The 27519-nt window shown below is 37.9% G+C and overlaps 1 protein-coding gene across 1 annotated transcript in view; it reads right to left on the bottom strand.

Annotated features, from left to right (window-relative positions):
* The window catches only part of ADAMTSL1 (ADAMTS like 1), a 392889-nt gene that overhangs the window by 143262 nt on the left and 222108 nt on the right, over positions 1–27519 (bottom strand). The window contains exons 3-4 of the mRNA XM_058823311.1: positions 20190–20317; positions 7706–7751 (exon numbers count right to left, since the gene is read on the bottom strand). Coding sequence (XP_058679294.1) covers positions 7706–7751; positions 20190–20317 — 174 coding nt within the window. The remainder of the gene's footprint in view (positions 1–7705; positions 7752–20189; positions 20318–27519) is intronic.

The raw sequence follows: 27519 nt of genomic DNA on the forward strand, positions 1-27519 counted from the left end.
CAAGGCTCAGTTGCAGAAATCCAAGCCAGCTCTCTACTTTGGCTCAAGCTTGGCTCTACCTTCAGAACTTCCTGGCTTGTAACAGCTTTATTTTTACAAAGAGAAAAGGGCCCAATAAAGCACACGACACACAGAATTCATAATCCTGCTTTGTAAAGAACTCAATACTATGTTTGTTGTGTTGGATTTTACTTCTTAATCAAAGAAATAAAAAACATTCCTCAACATAACAAGCCTTCAGGACACAGCAGGTGATCAGGACTGATGTTAAATACTTCCAATCTTTGATAATGTGGTCAAAATAAAACAATGGATTTAAATAGCAGAGCTTGTGTTTAAAAAAGTTTTCATGTGAAACCTGAATCAATTAAGAATGCATGCAAGCAGTCAGAAACACAGACATACATACTTATTCTTGGCACAAAGATGTGACAAAGGGTTACAGCCTGGTGCAGAAACTTTTCTCCTGCTGAAATCCTGAATCCTAAATTTACCTGAAGGCATTGGAGATGTTTTTCCCTCATGAAGAATCTTTTCTTCTGCTTAAAAAGCACAAGTACTTGCATGTTCATGTATAATACCTATACAAGCTGTCTAATATTTTTTTATGCCCAAATGGACAGTGTTGAGAAAATCTGTGGTCTGAATTCTGAACATTTCTCATTTTTAGAAGGAAGTCACTGAGACTGAAAATATAGGAACTGCACAAAACTTAGCACATCCACTTTTTTCTTCAACTTAAATTTACTATTTTTCATTTGTATTATATGTCAGTGGAGATCAGAGCCTCTTTGTGCTGACATTTGTGCAAACATATGATCAAAGCTCGATATAAGTTCTCAGCCTATAAATAAGTATTCTATTTGCTGAAACAGAAGATAAGGTAAAACCAGTGGGGTTTTTTGCATAAATTTTCAAGTAAATTGCTATTTTCTTCTAAACACTTTGCACACCTTTAGATAAGGCCACTTGCTGTTCTGAGGCAGTCTTGCTGCGCCTTATTTCTGCTGGCTCCTGGACAAGAGAAACTATAGACTAACTCCAAAAAGTTTTCTTGAAAAAGGTCAGCCTGCTTTTGGTACTTGCATGATGGTTTAGGGGAAGGGGACCCTCTATGGCTACCAGCTAGCACTGCTCCATTGGCCTAAGTGAAGTTACATATTGGTCCAGCCAAGGGTCTGATTCTGGGAGCTGTGTAACAGCTTCTTATACAGCTTGTCTACCTGCACAGCAGATTGACAGGCACTTTGAGACAGCCAGAAGCCATGGGCCAAGTCAGTGTAGCAGTGGGCACGAGGCAGAGCATCTCTGCACGGGCTATGCGGTTCTGTGAGGAATTTAGCTAACCACATCTGCATGGCCTGTGTTTGGCCTGCAGCATGTGGCAGCCCTGGTATCTGGCCTTAAAACTACTACAGTCCTGCTTCAGGTATTCCAATTTTGGTACTATAGCCAAGTCTTAACAGTTTTGTTTTCTTTTAGAAAATATCTATCGGCCCCTGCAGATATGAAGAACTGCTGCCATTGCACTCCTTGAAGAATCAGAAAGAACTAATAAACCTGAAAGTTTATTCTAGATCCATTTATCTTCAAACTTCCTATTCATGAAGACCTTTCAGGGATGAAAAAATTCTAGTGAATAGGAAACAACTGTTCCTCCTTTAATTCTGTGAGTCCTAGGTGGGTCTTTTATGGCTTTTAGCTCACAAAGGTTCATGAGCTATTACTGAAACACTGAGCCTGCGCTGGATACCTATAATCCCTATTCATCCCATCAGGTCAAGATTTCCTGTACAGCAATGAATATATATATATAATTTTAAAGGTGATCAGAAACCCCTTTGATCTGTGAAACCCATTTTAAAATATACACAGGAGTTTCATCCTCACTTCTTAGGCATGTAATGTGGTCCATATTATTATGGCTTCATTTTCTTCCTCACATCGATTTTCTTTTTTTTTTTTTAAACTTGACCTCCTATTTTACCCTATTGTAATTCATAAGGTCCATGGAGTTTTGCCATGTTTGAATCCCATTCAAAACAATTTCCATTAATCAACAATCCACTGGAAAAGATAAGATGAATCCCAGATGTCCCTTGATGGTGATAGGTAGATCAGATTTCACGGGACAAAAGAGGGTCAGACTTTTTAAAGTTTACTTAGTGGGTGAAATGTAGAAGATCCTATCTAAGCAGTGATAGGTGGAAAGAGTTGAGGAACTTTAAAACAGTTTACAATATATGTGCTTGTATATTTGCAGAGGCCAAGAATGATTTACTATACCTGGAGCTCTTCCTCTGTACAAAAAATGACTAACAACTGGACTACTCTGTGCAGCATCTGACAGAACAGCTTATTGAACCAGTTCCATGAAGTACTCACGGTGTTGCAGCTGCACCAATTTCCCTACCAAGAAAGAAAACCTGAAGTCTTCAAGTAGGGACTTGTCTAAGACCAAATTAGAACTTTAGATAAAAACACAGGGACTTAGGAGATCCAGGGATTTAAGAGAAACTTCACTCAGCCTTGAAGCCTTGTTGAGCGCCCCACTAGAACTACCTTTCTTGCTGCCAGATTTTTCAATAGCCTACTCCCATGAACTTGGAAATAACTTAGGGTCATACTTAGTTGTTTAGATTGAGAGGGGCTCATACTAAAGCTTTCTCTAAGAACCCCAAGACATTGCAATATCTGACAGAGACAAGCTTGAGAAAAATAATAGGAACAAAGAAAATGGGGAAATACCAGCAAATAAACATGGCATGGAGATGAGAGCTAAAATTGTCAGTGAAATATAAATGCAAAGTTCCACTAAAATCTGTCATTATAAATATTTATAAAATTTTTTTTTCAGCAAAATAATGTCTTTTTTTGGAAGTATGATCCTATTTTGGTGAATAGTTCAATATGCAGTCTTCTGTGTAATTTTAATTTCTTTTTTTTGTCCATCTCTTTTAAGTATTAAAACAAGCATTTAAATTAGATACATTAAGTTTAATTTCAGCATGAAAACTTCCAAGACCTTCAGTCAAAAACTAATATAAATACATAATATTAAAGCATACTTTCCTAAAGGCATTGAGGGTGCCATATTACCAAAGAGCTCAAAAATGAGCTGTTCAAATTAAAAAAAAAAAAACAAAATGTCAGAAATACTGAATTTAAAACTCTTATTTACCCAGAGTCCTGACAAGTCATGAAATATTACTGTAAGGGAAGCAATTCAGGTTATTTGGGCAACAAAGTTTCTTTTTACATTCACATTAACTGGACACAATGTGGGGGTTTTTGTTCTATTTTTTAATTGTCACAGATTCACAGTCCTGCTTGCTGAAAAGATTGCAAATCCAGATATCCAAGCTTCTGTCATTTGCTAGATACTAAAAGCACTTGTTTTAAGTATGAAGAAATAATTTCTAGATGACACACTGAGGTTTTAAAATGCAGCCAATCAGAAATAAGATGGAAGTTCTTAAAATCCGGTAGTTTGAAGAACAGACTGACTGTAGTCACAATAAATTATCTGAGTTTAGAAGAATTTTCAATTCCAAAGTAAATTTACATAAAACAAATTGTGTGTTAGTAAGGAGATATGTGCCTATAATTTGTTTAATATGTGTTTTATATTTTACTGCAAAATGTAAATTGGGAGGTTTGATTGCAAAATGGCATTTCAGTCACCACTGAATGGTGACTGGGTAGAAAAATTAAACTCTGCTAATCATTCTTGTAGGTCTGATAATATCCTCTTGGGGATGATACTTCTCATACACATAAGCCAGTGCTTCTGAGAATTATGTACTTATATGGAAGTTTAGCTTTGACATTTTCCAGGCTGGGGTTTAGAGCATGGAAAGAAGATTGTGTTATTTTGCAGAAAGTAAGATGAACAACATTGGTACTGGTGTATACAAAATGCAGCATGAGCTGATAAGAAACAGGGATGGAAGTAGCTTGTCTGAATGCAAGCCAGAAAACGGGGGATGACATTACAGCTGGTACTTCAGCCAAGTGAAGAAAGTGAGGTATATATTAAAACAGTTGCAGGTGGTGTTTACAAGCTTTGGTTGCCTGACTAACGGGAGCTACAATCTACAAATTTTATCTTAGGCTTAAGAGAAACCTTGTTGAAGGAGCTACTAATGTTGTGCAGCTTCAGTGTCAGTCTCATCTTTTCTTTCTTTTTCTTTCTCTCCTTTTTTTTTATTCAGAAAGCAATGCAATGAAAGAAAAACTATCAGGGAAAATAAAAATGTTTTCAGTCACAAGAAGAATTCTGAAAATTGAGAAAGACAGTAAAGACAGTATATATTCCAACAAACAACCTTCAGAGTGATTTTCATGTAAATGAAAGGAAGAGAAAGCAGAAGACTGCTAGCAGAGTGGCAGAAGGACTATAAAAGAGAAAGGGCATATGAGATGGAGTGACAGCTTGGTATAAAAGCTGGAGAGCACCTGGCAACCAATAATGCACATAGAAGAAGGAAAAAAAGAGTGTGCTAGCTTAAGAAAAACAAAAAAGGAAAGAGAATAAGTAAAAAAATCCTACTCAGAGTTTGGAATTGTATTTGTTTATTTTGCATAACGTTCAGTACAACAACCCAGATAGTTGCAAAAACACGTTTTCATTGCATTGAGACTGATTTTCTAAAGAAAAACAAATTGCTCCCTCTCTCCCTCCCATGATTATATTCCAAAATGGCTGGAAATATGCTTAAATCCATGTGAATAAAAATAAGAAAAAAAACAGATGCAATTCAACCCTAAATCATCTTCAGATTCTCTCATTCCTTCTTTTACTATTTACACATGTGGCTTTATACCCATAATCCTTCCAGTTTCTGATCATCAACAGACAATGCAAGTGGCAAATATATTGAACTGGATTTACTGTTTTAAGGACTGTTCAGAAGCTTCATAGAAAGCAGTATCAGTCTTTGCTACAGTCTTTATTATGCAAAATTATTCAGCCTCTCTGGAATAATTAATATAGGTAAATGGGACAACAGGCATGCCATTCTTTCCCCTTGCCTCTCTTTTTCTTTATCTCATATTTTCCCCTTCTGTAATTTAATTTTGGGATGAATTAAAACCAGCTGTAGCAAAATCTTGCAAATGATAGTGCCTATAAAATGTACTCATTGCCAGGCTCCAAAACTATTCTTCCAATTTTCCAACTTCATATTTCAAATAATTTGCTTTTAGTATATATGACTACCCATTCTTTCCTGCAAGAGGAGGGTCATTAAGAAAACACATCAGTTCATAGAAAGGCAGCTTGCAAAAACCAAAAATACTGGTTATTTTATGAAATAAAATAGTGGTTATTTTATCATTCCTCAAGCTATGCACAAGATAATGGTAATGAAAGCTTGGAATGGGGGGATTTGATCTCTTTTGCCTTCAAAGACTGAAATGTAACATGAAAACATAGGTCTCATGAGCCTGTTATTTCCATTTTCTTAATTTTCAGTGTCTTTTTGGATGAAATCTTGAAAGGCAAAATCTGAGTAAACAAAAATACACACAATATTGCAGACTTTTTCTAGTGCAGAGTTTCACAAGCTTCATTAAGCTATGAGCTTAACAAACTGTTTTCAAGATCAAATTTGTGTGTATGCAGAAAAAATTGTGTATGTAGATCCAATTTGTGTGTGTGTGGAGACAAAAAAGTAGACTCCAATAATGACAAAGTACACGATTTACTATTGTTTTACTATTCTGAAAGAGACAAAGCATATTTCAGTGTTACAGTTGCACAATTCAGTAACAGAATGGATTTTAGAGATGCAAGTCTGGGGTTCCTAAATAGCTTTAGATTTACACTGCACAAGCCATTTTTACGGTCTCCCAAAACCAGTTTGAAATCATAAAACCAGTCCTGGGTCTTCGTATTTCAGAGGAAAAACCGCCACTGATTTCAGCACAGTAAAGCTGAAGGCTTGAAGGCTTCATTTTGGATTATTTGGTATGAAATAATTGAGTTCTGCAGCTGCATGCCTCACTTCTAGAGTCAGTACTGCCAAATAAAAGATACATAAAGGAACTGCCTGACAAAACTATGCAAGGTTTTATTTTGAAGGAAAACTGTTCAGGTGCACATTTACAAAGCAGAACCTAAGCTAAAAATAAATCTAAAGAAATATTCCTTATCCTGGAAACTCAGTGATTCCAAAATAAGGGTTACAACCCAGCTAAAGCCCCAGCCTTTCATCAGAGTGATCCAGGAACGTAACGGCAGGAGAGCAGGATGTACTCTGTCTCACTGCTCTCAACACACACAAGGGCAGATCAGACACAGAAAGACCCAATGTGCATGCAATGCCTAACCAAAGCAAAACAAATGGGGTTCACTGTCGTCCAATTATTTTTTTAATTAGCCTTTAGCAGTATCTCTTTGTTTCTTCCCTTTTTCCTTTTTTTTTTTTTTTTTGTGTGCGTCATAGGGCAGAGCAATATGGCCTGCAACTTGACTAGCAAAAATCAAACTTCCCATTCCTTACACAGATGTAGTGTAGCTGAAATTCCTCAGAGGAAAATTGGACTGCTAATCTGCCAGCAAATATTTTTATTAACTACACCAGTTTCTGTCAGCTAAGGAAGGTGAAGGCTAGACTGATGAGGTATTTCAGGAACTCAAATGATACAATCAGAAAAAATTTCAGAGGAATCACAGAATCACAGAATATTCTGCATTGGAAGGGGCTCACAGGGATTATCAAAGCCCAGCTCCTAAAGAACTGAGAGAAATTTTACTGCATAGGAGACTACAGCTCAGATAGAAGCAGTTTTTTTCATTATGAACTGTGGTCTATTGAAGAAAAGATAAGCTAAATATGAGCAAATATATTCCTTTTTTTTAAAGTTAAACTTTTAAACTTTTTAAACAAAGCATGTATTGAAAGGCTTCTGAATATGTCCCTATCAGGCATGAGAAAGCTTGGCCCGGTGTACGTTTGATTTCATTTTCCATCTTTACTGGTAAAACTGACATTTCTCCATGTAACTTGAGAGCCTTTACTATTCTTGGCACCCAATAAAACTTTCCATATGAAAGCCTCTATTTCAATTTTCAACAGTGAAAACACACTTTCACTTTGTTGAGACAGAAGTTGAAGTTTCTTACTTTATTGTATTGAAAACTATATTTGCCACATATTAAAAAAACCAGCAAGAGCCTTTGGAAATGCCAGAACACTGATACAGGCTATGTAAAACTGCTTTTCTAGGACACACAACAGAATTAAAATTCTGTGAGGGCAGAAGTGAACAGAAATATACAGAATCATAGAATTGCGGAGATCTTCTACTAACTTGTCTTCAATTCTTAGTAGCTTAATCCTTCAGCCTGACAGACTACCCAACGTGAACCAGCTGGTTACCAAAGCCCTACTGGGAACACAAGATGTCTTGATCTGCAGGAGAAGTTGTAAAGAGCAACCCTGAAGTTTCATTGACTCTCTATTTATGATGGCTGTGAATGCAATCCCTTCCAGACAGTTTTAGCATAGGGCTATGCCGTAATCTATCCACATTTCAAGAAACTGGCAAAGGTTTGCCTATGTTTTTGGGTTTTGTGGTATGAAAACAGTTTAGATAGCTACAAGATTCTCACTATCACTTCACCAAATTATCTGAAGTAATATGGACACGATTATCATATGAGATTAATTGTATCACATCAAAGCTATACTTCACTTACCACATTGCTGCACGTCCTGTACCTGATGTTTCGCCCTTCACAGGTCCTGTGTCCAAAAATTAAAAACAAAACCAAAACCATTAATAGCTGAATATAAAAAGCCAATATATAATGTTTACTGTGTCATTAACTTCCCCATATGTATTTTTAATCACCTACTCCCCTACCAGCCCTCTTCCCGAAAGTAAAAGGTTATCTGTCCCTATTGAGGTATGAAACCTTCAACTCCTTAGTTTCCTACTTTCTAGAAGGTAGCATCAGCTTGTAAATGAGATTAGAAGTGAGAATACAGATTTTAGCTGAAAAACAACATCTAAATGACTTGAATAATGTCTTGTGTCTCCATGCAATTCCTAATGATTTCACAAGGGCACAGCTCTGTGTCTACCTGGGCACACACTCCAGCACTGGCACAGTCTGAACAGGCAGGCTTTGTCTTCTGGGGTAGAACTGGGCTCTCGGATGAAGGAACAATGCTTGCAGCAGCATGAACTCAAAGTGTAGTTTGGGTTTGAAGGGGCCATCTACTTCCAATTCCACTGCCATTGACAGGGACACCTTTCACTAGGCCAGATTGCTCAGAGCCCCACTCAACCTGGCCTTGAACACTTTCAGGGTTGAGACACCCAAAGCTTCTCCTGACAACTTGTTTCAGTGCCTGACCACCCTCACGTAAAAAAAAAAAAAAAAAAAAAAAATCAAAATATTTAACTTAAACCTCCTCTCATTCAGTTTAGATTTCCCCTCTTTCAGGCTAGTGTGACGCAGCTTTTTCCCACTTTGATATGAGGGAAGAAGGAGAACACAAAGCTTCCCCTCAATTCACTGGGGCAGAACAGCATTCAAAGAGCTGCTGGGCCCAGTGAGGTCAAGGAGAGCACATAGACTGATGTGTGCCCTTCATGGTTCTCCTCCTTTTGTCCCACAGCAGACCTATACCAGCCCTGATGTTGGCAGGGTTCCTAAAAGAAAGCTCAACAGCCAGGTACCTTTTTAGCACTCAGCAGCAGGTACTCTGAGTGTCTGACCTTAGGTGAAGCTTCAGGTATTTTACGAGTCCAGACAGTATACTCTGCAGAGGCCCTCATGCAAATCAGAATGCAGAGTTTGGCTTTTAAAATGTATCCTTCAAAAGAACAGAATTCCTAACATTTTTAATTTCTTAATTTCACAACTTTCACCCCTACCCCTTCTTTTTTTTAACTTAAGCAACTTAAGCACACATTCCTTCAGGAATAAATGCCTGCCAAGCCTGATTCTTAAAATCCAAACCATTTTGAACTATCCAAGGGAAAGGACAGCAGCATTTGCACTGATTTTTCTTCATTAAAAAAAAAAATTTAAAGCAGAGAAACTTTTCCCATACTGAGTTAACTCTAAAATTAATTGAACAAGTTTTCTTTAAGTTATTGAAGTCATCCTCTCTATCTCCATTATCGATAAGACTGAATTGTGAAATTCATCCAGTAGTCATTTACACACCATATGTCTGAATGACCACAAGAGGAGACAAACAAGTAAATAAACTTCACAATATTTTCAGAATAAATCTAAGCGGAAAGATAACACTTTCTGTTGTGTAGCATTTGCATATAAAATTATATTAAAAGCATAACAGAAATATCACTAATCACTATCACTGTGATAGTGACATTTCTATTAGCTACTATCACTAATTCAGTGATTTTGTAGCATTGTATATTTAACTCCAAGAATTCTTATCTCAGCCATGCACAGAAGTGAAAAATGTGCACAGTGTACCTAGCAGTAGAAAAAAAATGGTTTGGGCAGTACAATAACAAAAATTATATCCATAATAGACTATGAAATAAAAAACCCAACTAAAAAACCCAGTAACAACAACAAAACACCCAAGCAACACTCCCACCCACACAATTCCAGTCATTCCCAAGCAATATCGGCAAGCTCGGAAAAATACTTTGGAAACCTGCTTATATTGCATTCAATAAAGCTGCTTTGCTAATGATAGATAGTAAATAAAGAGGTAAATTATGCAGAATGCAGGCAGCCCTAGTGCAGGCATCATTTACCACACTGAACAGCTTGTTCATCAGGCTTGATACCTGCCCCATGTGTCTCTCAGAAATGCCACGTAAACCATCAAACATTACTTTGCTTGACACAGACTTGCTATTAGCACAATTTCTATTACTGTAACTGATTAATCTTAGAACCACTGAACATCTAGGAAAACTTCAGCTTCCTTTCTATCATTTGCCTCTCAGTTTCTTCTTCTTTTCATGGTTTCTTCATATTATCTGTTTTGAAATAAAAAAAACCAAAACTACTTAATTTTCATTTATTCTCTGTGTTATGGAAAACAATAGGTTATTTCATTAGCTATGTGAAAAAACAATTATTCCATTATTTTACTCCATTTTTCTTCTTCTGGCTAATGGCCAGGGACGTTCAGATAAAATGAGCAATTCTGGATGCAGCTAGTGCTCTTATGATTCATGAAGAGTAGGAAACACTCTTGGAAAATTCCCCCTTTTTCCTCAGAAAGAACATTCTTTGGAGCTTGGTTGTTTAAACTCAGTAGTTTCCCAGTTATCACCTACCAGCCAAAAGCAGGTAACAGCTTTCAGCCTTACATGATATATTTTCACAATAGATTTGCACAGTAGTTTGTGTCTCGGATCTACCCTACCTCAGGACAGTACTTCAGATTCTCTTAAGCACAAGCAACTACTCTGGAATTCAAACTCACGGGATTTGCACGCATATCTCAGCATGGACACTGTGCAGAATTCCACAGCACTGAGCCTTCAGCATGCAAGGAAGGATCATGGCAGACTACTGAGCCCATGTTGTGAGATACAGTCATCATTTATCCTCTGATCTCTTCAGGATATAAATGGGAACTCCTACCAACAAGGAGTACACACAGCCAGCAGGAAAACTCAGAAGTCAACCGATATGCCCAGTTCATCTTGAAGAGCACAGAAAAGAGTGGGAGAAGTAAGCAGTACTTCAGCTGTCTCTGTTATCTGCATCGCAGGGGATTTTTCAGTGGAAAAAGGTAGCTGACGGTTTGGCTTGACAGAGAATTATTATCATGTGAATATGAAAGAAAAGCATACTGTTGGGAATCATGTTTCATTCCTTAAACTTAGTCACTTGTTTCCAGTAAAGTTTCTGAAAGAGGTTAACAACTTATAATATATTAAAATATTCTCTTCTCTTAATGTAAACAACCCAAACCCTTGGTATTTATTTCTCCAGGCTCCAGTTTGTAGACGGACTTAGTTCAAGTCCCCCCCTCAAAGGCCTCAAGTAGATGTGTATTTGTGCTCAGCTAGAGTTAGAAGCCTTGCAAAAATCCATGCCAGAATGAACAGCAACCCCCTGCCAAAGCTGCCTTTATCAGTAATTACCAAAGACTATGAAGAGATTTTCAAAGGAGACCTCATCAACTCCTGCCCCTCTCAGCAGTCATCAGAGTTTGAAATGCTTTACTTAAGAAACAAGTCTGCTCATAAACAAGCAACTATGAGCCATGGGTGGGTTATTTCTGTGCATATGAATTTTTATGCAGCTATTCACTACAGGGTCTCAAAGCTGATGCAATGTTGAACAATCTCCACTACTTTACTTTCACTACCCTTGATAGACACACTTCTGGGACAGATTCTGGTTTCTGATTGTACTTGTGAGATAAATATGCTGTGGGTCTGTCTTTTCCCATGAGATCTTAGTCTGGCTGTGGCATGAAGCCAGGCTACACACATGGGGGTATCATCTTGCATCTCCCTTTCTTCACACTCTTGCTCTCAGCTCTTTCCCAAATCTGGCACAGTGTTACGACCCCCTGTCATCCTCAATACAATTAGTTTGTGCTTCTCTGAGGAATAGTCAGTCTCTTTTACTCACCCAGCATACCCCTTTTCCTGTAAAGGAATTGAGAAGGAGCGCCCTGAACACCAAATTGTTACTATGAGCAAGAAAGACGCATCAGGACTGAACTGACTTTAAGAAGTTTACCTTTGGAAACTATTTGGTTGGGTCTGCTAAACTCATGTCTAAATCACTCAGTTGACAATAATTTGCAAAGAATTTAAAAGATTTTTCCACATCCTTTTGTTCACATGATGCCGTAAGTTTTAGCTGTCATATTTTCCAGATTCTGTAGTGCTTCAGTATACAACTCTGAACACCATATAAAGTGTTAGCAAGTTCTCAGTTTAGTCAGACAAAACAATCCTTTTCCAGCCTGAGAACCAAACCTTTGCAACCTCAGGCCCAAAAAGTGTCAACAACAGCAAATTGAGGAGAGCAGTCTGGGAGGATGGGACTTCATAACCTGAAGCTTTAATTGGACAATAAACCCTAATATGTAAATGGACCAAAACTTATAAAAGTGTCAAAACTCGACTCATGAGCACTTGTCCATCTTGGATGTAGTCACGGCTGGGCTCTTGTATGGCCCAAGGTATATTCTTTGAAGGCGTTTTTAATAAATACCTTTATTCCTTTAACACTGTGTAGCCTCTGCTCTAGGTAGCCTCTAAAGGCATCACACAAGCACTTTCCTGCCACCATGGATTGTTGAGATGCACTGGTATGTTTTGCCATGCATCTGTAGAAATCTTTCACTCTCTGTGTTTAGAAAACTGTCTCCTACAAGTTCCTGCACGTTGAAATGTGAAATACAAGAAGAGTTACATAAATAGTTAACTTTGAGACAAGAAAAGTGGGCATGGATGCACAAGCCAAATTTCCCTGGCAGGTTTAGTTACAGATCATATAAATGTTCTTACTTCTGCAATCAAAAAGATAAACAACCGGGAAAATACAACTTCAGTCACTGCACGCAGAAAATATTTCAGCAAGGCAAATAAAAGCATGTGTAGTAATCTGGGGCCACAAAAGGCCAACTTTTCTCATAAATAACGTTTTCCACAACCTTGGTATTAGGCAATCAATAATTCTGATGTAACTGCTGTTATTATACTTAGCATCAGTGGGCCCATGTGCACCTCATGAGGCTCAACAAGGCCAAGCACAAGATCCTGCATGGCAGCAATCTCCACTATAAGTACAGACTAAGTGATGAACTGGCCAAGAGCAGAGAAGGGGTTGGGGACACTGGTGGATGAAAAATTAAATATCAGCTGACAACGTGCACTTGCAGTCCAGGAAGACAATTTTATCCTAGGCTGCATAGAGGGGAGTGTGGCCACCAGGTCAAGGGGATGATTCTCTCCCTCCACTGTGCTCTCATGAGACCCCATCTGGGTCACTGGAGAGCTGTGTTCAGGTCTGTGTCCCCAGCAACAGACAGAACCTGAGCTGTGTGAGCATATCCAGGTCACAAAAATAATGGCCTGAAACACCTCTCCTATGAAGAAAGATCAGGAATGCGAATGTTACAGATGGGTTCACAAGGGGAGAGTCATGTTTAACTAAATTTCCTTAGATAACAAGGCCTGCCATCTCATTGACTAGTAGATGTATTTTTATTAGAATTCAGCAAAGTTTTGCATACAAGGCATGGTATGAAAGGTATCCTTCTGGTAAATTTTTATTTTCAAGTTCTTCTTTGTCTTATTCCAAGTCACTGATTGTTATTTCCTAAGTAACAGCTGGCATTAAATACTATGCCCTAAACTCACAAAAATATGACTGGCTAGTCTACTTAAAATAACAAAGATCCAATTCATGAAAAAAAAAACCAGAAAACACAAAGAAAAAAACTGTCAGGTGCTTTCAGGATACTGTTCATTTTCAGCAGTTAGTCTCACATCTGTTTTCATCACCACAGTATTTTTTATTTTCTTAATAATATTTTAAGAAGTGTCTTTAACTTTAGATTTGCACATATAACATGAATTGCAGATTTACAGAAAGCAATTACAGTTGTGAATATTTTTCACAATGCAAGAAAGGCAGAAAAGCAAAAATTAAGAAAAAAAAGCCTTTCAGTAAAACAAGGATGAGATGTTGCTTCACAACAGAAGTGGAAATAACTACAATATAAAATCTTACTTGTTGTGCTATATCACAAATATACCATATAGAACATAATGCAGGCCCAAAAGTACTAACATCCCAAATCTGAACACTCTAGAAATTGGAGCAGGATCCAGGTTTTGCAGCTGGTCTTTATAAAACAAATGTGCTGAACAGGATTGCAAGCTCTGCCTTCTCTGAGGAAGTCTGCATGTGTGTTAACCCCCCTCCACTGAAATTTCTTGCGTACAATCTAGTGCTCCCGTCTTTAGAGAATCACATAAGTTTCTTACTGGAATTAAGGCTTACAAAAACTCTACATCATGCAAAGGTCTGATTTAATTCCTTTTGATTTAAGTTCAGGAACAGATTTATGGAAAGACTTATAAATAGCCGAGAGCTCTTCCAGTGAACCTGGACATATGAACAGTATATCACCTGAGTGAGGGCTTCACAGACATTTTTGTTTTGTAGGCCACTTCTCAATAGGGAGATGCATTTATGGAGCCCATATCCATCACTGACCTGTAACTGCAATGCTGATTACTGTTCATTCTACTACACGCTAGTTTTTCACCCAAAACACCAATACGTAACATCTCTGTGTCAGGTCTAACAAGGGGTTCCATAAGAAAACTACACTAGGAAAGCATTTTCTACAATTTTAGATACTTCAGTGAGGCACAATGTGTCTAACTGGTCTTCTGAAGACTATCAGCAGTCACTCCATAGATTACAATGCTGATTTACATTGTGTGAAATTTGCAGCTTCTTATACTGCTGACGTGTTGACTCAGATAGGTTGCTTGCTGCTTCTGCCATTAGAGTTAGAGCTGTAATCTCTCTAAAAAAAAATTGGAATAATTTCTTCATCACATACAACCAGAGAATGGTTTCAAAATTCTCATAATTACAGTTTTCACTAATCGCAGAGTAAACAGAAGAATAAAATTCCTTTTAAAATGTTGCTATGGGGCACAGACTTAACTAGAAGCACTTACAAATTAAAGAAACAAAATTTTTTTTCCAGCTATTTGGAATCATACACTGTATCATGGAGGATGCCTTTACACAGTAAATTATCTAGAAGTATCAACTAAAGCAGAAAAAACCCAGCAATTCAGGTATCCTGAGGGTCTTTGAAGGAAGCAATATACTACACTAGTATACAGATACAGTTTTATACAAGGTAATGAGAAACATTCTCCTAAATAATTTCATAGTGCAGTTCATCTAAGAATTTTATGACATTGATTGTACTCTTCATGAGTGACATGGTATGCTTCAACAGAATGCCATTTATTTTTGGGGATGTATTCAAAAACTCTGATAGCATTTGTGCACAAATATTCTGCTCTTTATTCCACAGACCTTAAACTAGAAATGGGCTTATTCTCAAGTACTTAAACTGATCATTTTGACCAATATAGGAACATTTAATAAATGTTCAAAAGCCTAATCTGGTTTATTTAGTAGTGCCAGGATAGACAAGACTGCATTTATATCATTACACAGTAGTTACAGTAATACATGTTAGCTTCTATCTGTCAAAGAAGCAACCCCCAATCCACATAACTGCACCATTGTAATTTTCACTCAGAAAGTTTAAAGGACCTTTTATCAGTGTTAGATGTGAAAAACTTCAGAATCTCTGGGAATCAAAGCCCCTGAGACAGACGACTCTGTCAATGCAGCCTGAAAGTAAGGGTCACAGCCACTTGCTGGGACTACATTCTAAATTCAGTTGTGAAGCAGCAACAGTAGTCAATATTTTGGTACCAAAGTTGTATACAGATGAAAGTTAAAACAGTATGTTTTCAAATATGCAGTATTTGATGGATCCTGTTTTCAATGCCAGTCAGAAATGTTATTAATGGTTTCTTATTCACTTATTTAACTTTGAACTAACATGAATAACATGCATCTATTCCATCACTGTCTGGTGAAACCATTTGATGTTGGATTTGTAAATCAACAATATATGAGATCAAAATTAGAAAATATTACTCCTTAATGAAAAAAACCTAATTTATTTTAGGCCCTTTCTGTCTTATGAGAAAGGCACACATCATAAAATAGACTTAATTAGCAAATTTAGCTGGTTTACTAAACCTGACCTTCAAAAATATGTCTTGGTTGTTATTTTATGAACCAAGTCAAACGACAATAAAGCTGAGAATCATTTATGCAGATTTACTGTTTTCACTCTGCAGAATGCAACAGCAACGTGCTGAACAACTAAGCAAGTGAATCACTTAATCTAACTTAGCAGGCCAAACTGGCAGAAAGGCTATTTCATATTTCTGGTTCCCTTGCATTACCGAAAGGCAGTTATCAGATGAAGAAAGAGAGAGACGTATTTCAAAAGGAGAGAGAAATACGTTCCAGTAAGTGACACAGACAGTATGAAGCATAGGAACAATGCTGGGATTAACTCTCTCACATCTGTTCCATTTTGTTTTTAAATTTGTGCTTTTTTTCATTTGTTTGTTTTGTCCCATTGATGTTCTCATTTTTTTTTCTTTTTAATCTCGGACACTTTTATACTGAGGGAAATTTGTCATGAAAATGCAAATGCTGAACTTCTGCTGCTACCAAACATAAACCCCTCACTTAATGGTGGAAAACCTTCACTCTATTCAGAAGTTTAAACGTTATTTCCCAGAGATCAGGGTGATGGTATCAAATTTTGGCCCTTGAGCTCAGCTCCAGTAACCTTGGGACTCCATAACTATCTCAGCAGTCTGCTGTATGCTCAAACTATTCTCTGCCACATGTTTTTTCATAAACAGAAGCAACAGCAATGAAGGGTTTCTATACAGTTTAATGAATAGACTACGTATCTACTATATGAAAAAACAGTTTGCCAATCTCTAGGACACACTTATCTTTTGCTACATGCAGCCTAACTTTAAAAGAAAAGTGATGGTGAATTTTGAAGATGATGAGAAAAAGAATCAGAATTATCTTCTTGCCAAGCCTAGACAGAGGAAAATGGTCTCACTATTACTGTAGTACTCAGCAATGCGTAGAGCACAATTCCAGAAAACACAGAATATTTTTAGATCAGTATGGGTGAAAAATGAATAAAAGAATTTATAATTTCTTTTACAATTTGAAAATATATCCCAGTACAGGAAATAAATATACATGAATTTCAGATATCTAATTAAGATATTTATTATTACCCTGTTTGAGTTTGCCTGAATCAATATGGACACATATTAAAACCTGGATGGAAGATATCTGAGTGATTATCAATCTCTTTGCTTGAAGACAAATGCCAGCAGTGCTGGGCAATCAACTCTTACTTGCTGCAACAAATAAGGGCTGGATTCTAAGCAAGAGGCCAAAGCCCATAATGCAGTGCCTCTCTACCTGTATTTCCATAATGTCTGTATCCAAAGCAGCCAATACCTAACAAAACCTGGTTCCCTGCAGAAGCTCAAGTGCTGGTAGTGCTCAAGTGCTCAAGAAAAATAGGAGTGGTCTATGGTTCCTGTCTGTACAGGTTTTATTGAGTAGTGCTGCATGGCCGGTCATCAAAAAAAAAATAGGGAAACAGAAGGGCAAAACATTATAAAATTATAAAAATAGTTACCCCTCCACCTAATATATAATTAGTCAAGGAAGTTCACCTTCAAGTGAGTTGAGGCAAAATCCAGTAACATTTAAAGGGGGTCTGTCCTTTTGTGTAAATAACAACAATATCAGAAGTTATAAAGAGTTAATGTTACTAAAGAGTATGAAAACTGTAATCTTTAGAGTTTTGGTAGTCTAATTTATAAAAGTTTATTTTCCTGGGGTGCATTCTGTCCTTGACCCAGTGCTTGCTGTCAGCATGAGGACATAAAACTGACTTGGGCTGACAACCCCTGTCTGCTTGTGTGACTGGCATGTGTATTTTTATCACTAGCATAATGTCCTTAGCATAATCAGAACCAGTTGTTCTAATAAAGTGTACTGCTAAACAGCCACTACCCTGAAATTTTTGCTATTTAAAACACAAGAATACAGAATTTTTCACTAACACTTTCCATTCTTTCATCACAGCTGTGAAGGACTAATGCAAAACATGTTCCTAAAACAAACAACACAAGCACGAACATAACTTTAGCAAATAAAAGCTGGAAAGAAAGCTGGTTTCCTTTATTTAGCTATATATATTAATGGTGTTTAGGAATGGGCAATTAGTCTTTGCATTTTTTCAAAGCTGATGCACCAAGCTCTCTCTATTCATGTGATGCTCTGAAAGTCATCTCATATAGAACTAAAAGATACAAGGCATTAAAGCATTCCTCCCAGGATGAGAAATATTCAGGATTAATTTGTTCCAATTTGTTCTAAATGTGTTGCCAGTTTTCATTTGCCAGAAGAATCTACTATATTCCTTCAAGCTGCAGTGAAATTACACACACCAAATAAACTGTACTGACCAAGAAATTCTCTCTCAAACATGGACGTTCTGGTCAAACCTTGACAGCTTTGAAATACTCCTGTGAATTTATTTGGAAACCTTTGATGAGTTTCTTTACCTTGCTCCCACTCTGACTTAGCACCTTAAAATGCTTGCTTAGCAGAAAAATTAATCATTTAAACCCCTTACTTAATTAACAATTGCATGTAGACCAGGAAAAATGAAAAATTATTGCACATTTGAGAGAGTGCTAATTCCAAGACAAAAGTTACTATTTATGATTTATTGCTACTGGCTACCAAATGCCACACACCTAATTAACTCCCCACTTCCTATCCCAGAAATTGCAGGTTTCCATGTCTGAATGGGTCATAGTTTGTGGTTGGTTTCTTAAGGCAGGAAGCATTGCTTGTGTCCTGAAGGGACAGTGGAAAGGTCATGAAACCTAATTTTGTGTGATTTATGAGGTTATTACCTGTTCCATTCATTAAGGTTCAGGGTCGTCCTGAACAGCAAAGGAGTCAAAGGGAGTCCAGAAGAAGTGATATTTACTCACATTGTCACATACTGTGACAACTGCTACTGCTATTTGAACTCCAAGACTGCCCTCTAGAACCTACAGAGACAGTTCTCATGAAGGAGGAAAGAAAGCACCTATTGCTCAGTCCCCAGATCTCCTGGTACGTCTGGCTTCATGTTTACATTAAAATAACATACTGAAAGTGATTTATTTTTTTTAAGTATGGAAAACTATATATGGTGATTAAAATTAAGTTCCTGTCTCTGAAATTTCAGATTTTGAGGTGAATGCAACTGGCCTCAAACTAACTGGCGATGAAACAACTGGCCATGAAACTAATAAGGTATTAGAATCTGGTCCTACATTGAAAATCAATTTTATTTTTTTTTTAATCCATGGGAATGCAATAGCAAAGTACTGGTTTTCCACTTATTTCAACAGATACCTTTGCCTATCTTTTCTTCCAGCAGACTTTTGCGCACAGTCAACTCAATAAATGGGGCTACTAAGAGACTGTTCAGAGATAAAGCTAAAATACACAATATCCTATTCTGGTGTTATGTTCAATGCCTTGTGCTGTTTCCTGTCTTCACTAAACAACATCACATATTAAAGTGTCAGACAGAGGAAATTATTTGGACTGTATGGCCGCTGTTTGTTATATTAACATCAGTTTTACAAGCACATGAATAAAAATATGAAAGAAAGTATGCAGGATGGAAAATTGTATTAGATTTTTTTCTCCTACAATATATAAGGTACCAGAAATGGCAATAAGTCAGAAAGGTTGGGTCTGGAGTTTCCCTTCATATTATTTATCAGAAATCTGTTAATATTTATCACATATACCATGTTTACTGCAGGTAAATTTTTTTCTTTAAATAGAAATGATATTTGCTAGAAATATTTTGCAGATAAAACTTACATAAAGTACAGAGTGGAAAAGATGTCAAATGAGTTGTTCTTTTTGCATTGCAAGCTAGTAAGTGGGTAGGAATAAAATCTCAGATGCCTGACTGAATACCCAGAATTCACCTTTGTACCAGAGCATTTTACCTCTGTTGGGAGGGGCCTTGCTGGTATTGAGTACTTCCTACCTGAAATTCAATTTGCAAGATATCCTTTGTAGGACTGTTACTCTTTCTTATATAGCTTAGGATGCCTCATTTGATTAATGTGTTGCTTTTATAGTCAGGGTGGCTGAGACTGTGGGGTACTAAATGTAGTGAATAATCTGTACTCTTGTACAAGCACGTGGCAACTCTTAATGCTTAAATGGTGAAAGTGGAGGGAAGTTCAACTTCAGGAGCTGGCAGCCTTTTAAGCTGTCCAGACCACTTTTTTATCTCCATGGATTCTTGCTTTACTTTAAAGGGTGCTTCCTTATCAAGCTCATTGGCTGCTTGCCCAAATTAAAAAAAAAAAACAAAACCAAAACATTACCATAATTTTTTCACAACAAGGTGGAAATTTCAGTGTAGGTCAAGACTTCCACTGGTTGCTTCTTATGGTCTGGCAGATATAAGTAGGTTGAATTTTTCCATCAATAAAGTAGAAAACATCCAGGCACTTACTTGCTGCTCAGGCAGCGTCGCAGTGAGTACGAGGCGCCTCCTCCGCAGGTGCGCGAGCATTCGCTCCATGAGCCCCACGCATCCCACAGCGAGTCCCGGTCCTCCTCAGAGCGAGCTGTTCTGGAGCTCTGAGGAGAGGGAAAAGGGAAAAAAAAAAAAAAAAAAAGAAATCAGGAAAGAACATTTAAGCATCAAAACTTCTGCTGCTGGTTTAACCTTTCTTTTTGCTGGATATCATTTTGGTTATTAAAAGTACCGAATAAATTGAATAAATCTGTTCCTCTCTGGCATGCCTACTGGTTGACAACAGTTCCTTAGTAGTGAATGGTGTATGAATTCACTTTCATCTTTTGAATATCCTACTTCATCTCAGTTTGAGGCTAGCGAAGACTGCTCTAAGACAGCTCTTTGAACAACAGTGAGACAAAGGATCTTTTCTGATTAATAAATGGAGTATTACAGACATTAGACATTGTGATCTGAAGTTATGCTGCTGTGTTAGAAGTTATGAAAAGGCATATTGAAAGGAACCTTCCAAAATGCTCCTAAGGAAAAACTGAAACACTACATAGTGAATCAACATGCTAAAAAGGCATTCTATATAATAACTTTCATGCATTTACCATAAGGAATTTGAACTATCATCACATCTCTGTGTAAAGATCTATGAAAATTGCTGGACAAAGTTTCCCTAACTGTTTCAGCCCTACTGTTTGCTAGTTTAAAGAATAAAACGCACGTTCCCTGGAAAGCAGAAGTTAACAACATCAGAATGTTGGTCATAAGCATATAAATATATAGCAGTATCTGTCTCAAATAAAACAGTCATATCTATACTCAGCATTCCATTTCCATTCATGCAAAGGCACTGCAGAAACACAGATTCGTAAGGACACAAATTATTTAACCATATAGATAGATATTGTCCTTAGTGGGCAATGTGTTTTTGCTGGAAAAACTGACTAATCTAGCAAAGTTGCACCAAAAATGCATGTGTCTGATGGTGATAGGCAGTGTTCTCCTTCAAAACTTTACTTGTGCTATGGGCCGGCACCTGGTGAATAGCAGTTCTAACTGCACTTGATATTAATGAGAGAGAAAAACAAGGACATGAGTGAGACTTTAAAGATACACTTAAACAGAAAAACATCGGCAAGCATCACGGCTGGCCCATGTTACAGCAGTCAGCTTTAGCTTTCATAGCATCACAGAAGATACTGAGTTGGAAAACAGCCATCAGAATCATCAAGTCCAACTCCTGGCCCTGCACTGGCCACCCCAAGAGTCACACCATGTGCCTGAGAGCGTTGTCCAAACACTTCTTGAACTCTGTCAGGGTGGTGCTGGGACCACTGCCCTAGGAAGCCTCTTAGAGTGTTCAAATATCCTCTCAGTGAAAACCTCTTCTGGATATCCAGTCCAAATCTCCTCCTCCTCCTGACATCTCCAGGCCATTCCCTCAGGCGCTGTCACTGTCACAACTCGGCGCCTGCCCCTCACAGGAGGTTGTAACTGCAGTGAGGTCTCCCCTCAGTCTCCTCCTCTCCAGGCTGAACAGACCAAGTGACCTCAGCTGCTCCTCACACGGCTTCTCTTCAAGGCCCTTCACCGTCTTTGTTGCGCTCTTTTGGAGCTCTCTAACAGTTTAATGTCTTTCTCATATTGTGGCACCCAAAAACTGCCCTCAGCACTCAAGGTGAGACCACTCCAGCTCAGAGCAGAGCAGGAGAATCCCCTCCCTTGCCCAGCTGACAATGCTGTGCCATCAGCCAGGACCTCCTGTTTGTTGGCAACATAAAGGGATTATTTGAGACACAGAGATGACACTAAAATAATTTCACTTTCAGTAAAGCTGAGTAGTAGTAATGAAATATGGTGAAATATGGTAGTAATGAAATATGGTGAACCAGCCCTGAATAATTTTATTCATGAGTAAAAAAGAAAATTAATTCAGTCTGTGAGAGATAATCTGGGACCTGTCTAATGAATGTGTAACAATTATTTGACACACTCATTTTGTTTTAGCTTTATTAAAAAAAAAAAAACCAAAAAAAACCAAAAAAAAACAACACCCCACAGCAATTGCAAGGGTAAATGTAAAACTTAAAGTTTCATAAGCAATCAGATTCTGATTATGACTATACGTGACTCAGTCTCTAGATTTACATTGGAGATAGAAGACATGACAACTTACTGAGGTTATTTCACCCAACTGCTTTTTGAAGAGTAATTTTTATAAAGTAAAAATGAATATTTACAGTTTTATTCTTTTAAAATAAAAATACATGTTGGTGCTTCCAGTTTATAGGAAAACAAATACCTTCAAACTGCAGATGGGTGCGTGACCTGATCATTCACCCTTGGTTGAAAGCTCAAAGACATAATTTAAGAGGGTTACAAGGTAAACTCACGTGAACCGAGTACTCTTACTCCACCACATATGATAGGCATCAGCACAGCTAGACATTCTGTGGGTCCAAGTTCTTCTGACATAAATTGTGATCCCACCCACAGGAGATCTGTGAGCCTATTACTTGCATTCCAAAATTTGCTTTAAGACCTATATATTCCCAAAAAACATGTGATCTCAACCTGGAACAGGGTCCAAGTTTTCTTTTAACAAGTGGAATAAACATAATTCATCTCAACGTCATCCATGTTTAATGTTAAAGAAAGTAGAGTGTTTTCCTTCCTGTGAGTGAAAATTGAGCTTGAAGTTCTAGCAATACCCAAAAAGTAATTTCAAATCAGAAAACAACTGTCCATTACAGATTTATTCCAGCTCTGAAGGAGATATACACAATTAATAGCTAAGAATTCATTGTCTAGCATAGATTTTTCAAAAGTATTTTTATAGGTAGTTAATAATTGCTACCCACTCTTGTCAAAATGAACTAAAGATCTTAATTTAAAGTAGCAATCAAGAATTCTGCAGTGGAAGAACTCCTACAAAACTTCTTCAAAGCCCTGAAGTTCCTGTCATAAATAGTAAAGAGAAAGAAAAAAAAAGGGGGGGGGGAGTATATGCCCTTAAAGTTGAAAAAAGTAAAGCTGGCACCACCTAAATCTTTCTTTTAGTAACAGTTCTATCACAGAAAAAGTCTTCTACTCTGCCAGAGGTACTCCAGATTGGTGGTTCTCAAAATCCAGAGTATGTCAAAAAAGCAAAATGCAGTCATCAAGGCTCCTTATGCTCTGTTGCTGATACCTGAAGATCTTCCTTACCCCTTCTGTCAAATCTAGGCGGATGTCAGCCCCAGCTTCCCAGAAAAAATCCATTTCTTTGTTGAGACAAAACTCAGGATGCCCTGACATCAAAAGTATCAATTCAGAAATGCCACCCTTAAGCAATTTGCTTATTGATGACCTATATAAACAAATAAGTCTGCTAGCACTTATCAAAACCAGATCTTCCTTAATCCCTTACTATCTTAGTATATACATCTCAATCTGATGGTGATTCTGCATCTACTACCCCACTCCCAAAGAGCTGTCTAATGAGAAATATGAAGAACAGCTTGTGCTATTGGACCAGAAAGCAAAAAGGATCCTGTGTAAAAAATGAAATCACTCTCAGTAGATAGGGTACTCAGGTGAAGATGCTTACAGAAGTAAAAGAAAAAAAGTTTTAAATTACAAGTCAAAAAAAGGAATTGACATAATCAGATAAGACTAACAGAGACAGATCTCCAACCTGATTCTTCAAAAAATCCAGCTTCAGTGTTTAATAGTAATTTCTGAATTTACTGAAGAGTTGTCAGGCATTCATGTTATATTCAGTGGCGCTTCCTACCCTTTCTGCTTACAGTGCACATAATTCATTTAGACTATTCTGGAATACAAGTGTCACACATCCTTAAATCACAACAGCTACCTGGACATCCAGAAGCTGAATGCCTGATAAGAACCAGGTTTCTTTTAAAAGCATAAGTGTGCACATGTGTGTAGGTGCATAGACGGAGAAAAATGAAGAGCAGCAAGACCTCTTCATGTCCTGAAGTCTACAAAAGAAGTTTAACCTTAAGAAAATAAATCTTAGTCACATATTGGAATTGAATTTAAAATTTTGTTTGGAACAGTGCTATCCCTACAGAATCCAGCTATTTGTCAGTGGCACACAGAAGACTGTGTGTATAAACACACATCACGTGGTTTACTTTCTCTTCTGGTTCTGAGGCATCCAGTTTTCCTCCTCTTTCAGTAAAAGGCTGCTGAAGTCCTTTTTTCAAGCACCCAGTGTGTTTCTTAGATTAAACAGCAATACAGACAGTGAAAAATGCAATTAAACTCTTGCTGGACTACAGCATTGATACAGAATTTAGGCCAGTTATTTCCCAGATAATATGAACCACTGGTTTGCTTAATAAATTTATATCATCTGGTTCTTATCATATCCCCACTGTTTCAGGGTATGATGAAGTGTCAGTGACAATATGCAAGGCTCCTCTGAGGCCACTGCCTAAACTTGCCTTTAGCTACTGTAAAAATCATGCTAGGGACAGAAAACTAGTATTTTTTCTTCTGTAATGGTCTTTCTGCCCAGGCTTTTCAGATAAGTTTAAATGCATCCCTATATGAATTCTTGCCAAGCCACACATTCTTCTTTTGAGTAATCCTTGAGCATCCTTTGATGTTAGTTTGTCACTGAGATTAAATATATATTTCACACAGTTCTGAAACGCTGTCTGCAGCAAACCGGGAAGAAACTGCTATCAGCACTTCCCTAGGTGAGTAACAGCATGGGACAAGGCCAGTGACCTCAACGCCTTATAAAAACCATGTATTTCAAAACTTAAAAAAACTTCAACCAACATGTAAGTGTATGGTCTATAAGATTTCATTTGCGCAATGTTATGTATCTTTATTGCATTCCATCCAAGCTAACAACTGGATGGAAGTCCACATGGGAAACTGTTTGGAAATTTCTGGCTTTTGAAAAAAGGCAAGGCAAAACAAATTCATAGCCAGTTGAATTGATATTGGTAATTGCCATCAGAAAGAATGTTAGCATGAAGACATTTCTGACTAACTGTTGCAACTTTTCAAAGTGAGTATCTTGAAAATTTCATAGGTAAAATATTCTGACATATCAAGTTTGCAATGCACAAAAAGAAAATGTTTAATTTATCTAGGCAAAAAGTTGTACATCACTTTAAATGGTACTGTGTGACCAAAACTCATCTACTCTTCCAGAATAACTGTACCAAAATGATAAAACGACTTAGGAAAGTAAGCCTCATCCTTCTGAGAAGCATGATTCCCTGGAAGCACTATGATTTCCCATGACAATAGTTCTTGAGTTCCAAGTAGGTATCTTTCCATTTCACATGCCTCATGAAACCAGAGGTGCCCAAGTCAGCCTTAGCAACCAATGACTTCAACCTATTTTCTTTTCCCAAAGGTCAGATTTACGGTCAGGACAGATGAACACTGTTTAGCTGGTATGGTTAATAGCTTGTCTTCCCATTGTCTTGTCTGTATCCCATGTGAAAGCAAAAAAAGGACTTCTGCCACCAGACCTGCCACCCAGCCAGTCTCCAGAAGGACCACACCAACCAAAAAATCCTGCCTACCTGACATGCTTACCAAAGTAATGGAAGTTCTGCTCTCACAGAAGTTAAAAAAAGAAAAGAGAAGATGCTCTTTTACCCAATCTACCTGACTTGTTCACTGCACCTGAGATGCCTAGTGACTGCAAGTGCCATTGCTGCCATGAATATCTGCATGCTGTTCCATATGGCCAGACAAAAAGGATGCCTATGGAAAGGTTCAAAGCACTCCTACTGTATTTCCTGGTGAACAACCTGGAAAGAAAAGTAGCTGCAGTGAGCATCAGACATCTTGAGGTGAAAGTGACTATTCCTTGAACACTATCCTGCCAGTTCCCTAGAGGATAGTGGCTCCCTTCTACTGGGAATGCAACTGTGAGCTGAGCAGTAGCATCCCACTTGCCCCAGGCCTCGCAGTCTTGTAAATTAACTTAGGAATTTTTGCCTCCTTTTTACTTGCAAGTCAAAGGAAAAGGCTTCTGAGGGGATCAAGAGAGTATTTCCTATGGAAAACCCCTGGCACAGGAAACCCTTGATCTGAGTGTCTCCAAACCCCAAGGAAGGCACTGGCACAGGAGCACAGGCATGTGAGCATGTATTCTGAACTTTGGGTAATTATGCTCACATTTTTCTAGTGCAGATAAATGGGCCAGGATTTATTATTTCAGTCTCTTAAAAAGAAATAAAGAAAAAAACCAAATCTCTTTCTGGATAGTTTTAAATTTACTCTTTCTTCTTGCCCCAAAGCATCCACCACTTAAAAGAAACAGGGGAAGACACCTTGATGAGGATTGAAGAGGAAATCTCACCAAGATACTCTTGCAGTTTCCCAGTGCTTATTCTGCTCCTGTGAACAAAAGGAAAGAATAATAGGTGGATTTCTCTTTACCCTAAAGGAAAACACCTGATACACACAGAGCTAGCTCAGTTCAGGGACAGTGGTAAAAATTTGCTGTGTTAGTCCTTTTCAGTGCTGTGTTTCTTTTTGTCCTCTCTTATTCTTAACAGCAAGACAGACTCATTACTAAGGGGACAGAAATTGATAAATATAGTATGCCTTTCCTTTTGCACAGGAAAGCAGAAGTTTATTGAGAGGGCACTAACCTCACATCCCTTCCTAACCGTGACTTGATATGGCTATTGCACAAGTAATGAAGTGTCACACTGAGTTCCTGAAAACGCTGCGTCTGTCGTCTCAGTGTTGTACACAGCTGTACCCTCTTACATCAGTATCTCCACACATCAGTTCATCTCCGAAAGATAAGAACATTGCCACTTCTGTCTTTATGGTCACATGGGATTCCCAAAGCCCTGAAGCAAGCCATATAGCTGCTCTGTGTATATGGGAGGACACAGCCTCCAGTGTGCAACAACAGAGCAGGGAATCGATTAACAGCCATCTCAGGACATTAAGAGCTAAACAACCATTCCTAAACCTGGACTGGAAGTTGTATCCCAGGAGAAACGTGCCAAATGTGAGCTCATTTCTTCTCACAGAAGGGCAGCAGCCAGCTGGAGGGGCGGGGAGGGGGGTTGCTGGCAGAGGATGGACCTGACACCATATCACTTCAACGTGTGCACACTGAGCTCTGTGTAACATTTTATAACAGCGCCTTATGAACCTCAGATCAGTCCTATCTCTCACCCCTCTAACCCATATGAAAATACGTATCAGGAGACCAATAAGAACGCAAAAGTTTTTTTTCTTGCTCTCACAGACAGAAGTTACAACATTCTGTTGCATTTAAATCCTGCCGTGCTGGTGTAAACACCAGGCATGG

The sequence above is a fragment of the Ammospiza caudacuta genome, chromosome Z (genome assembly GCF_027887145.1).
Source record: "Ammospiza caudacuta isolate bAmmCau1 chromosome Z, bAmmCau1.pri, whole genome shotgun sequence".
Taxonomy (NCBI): domain Eukaryota; kingdom Metazoa; phylum Chordata; class Aves; order Passeriformes; family Passerellidae; genus Ammospiza; species Ammospiza caudacuta.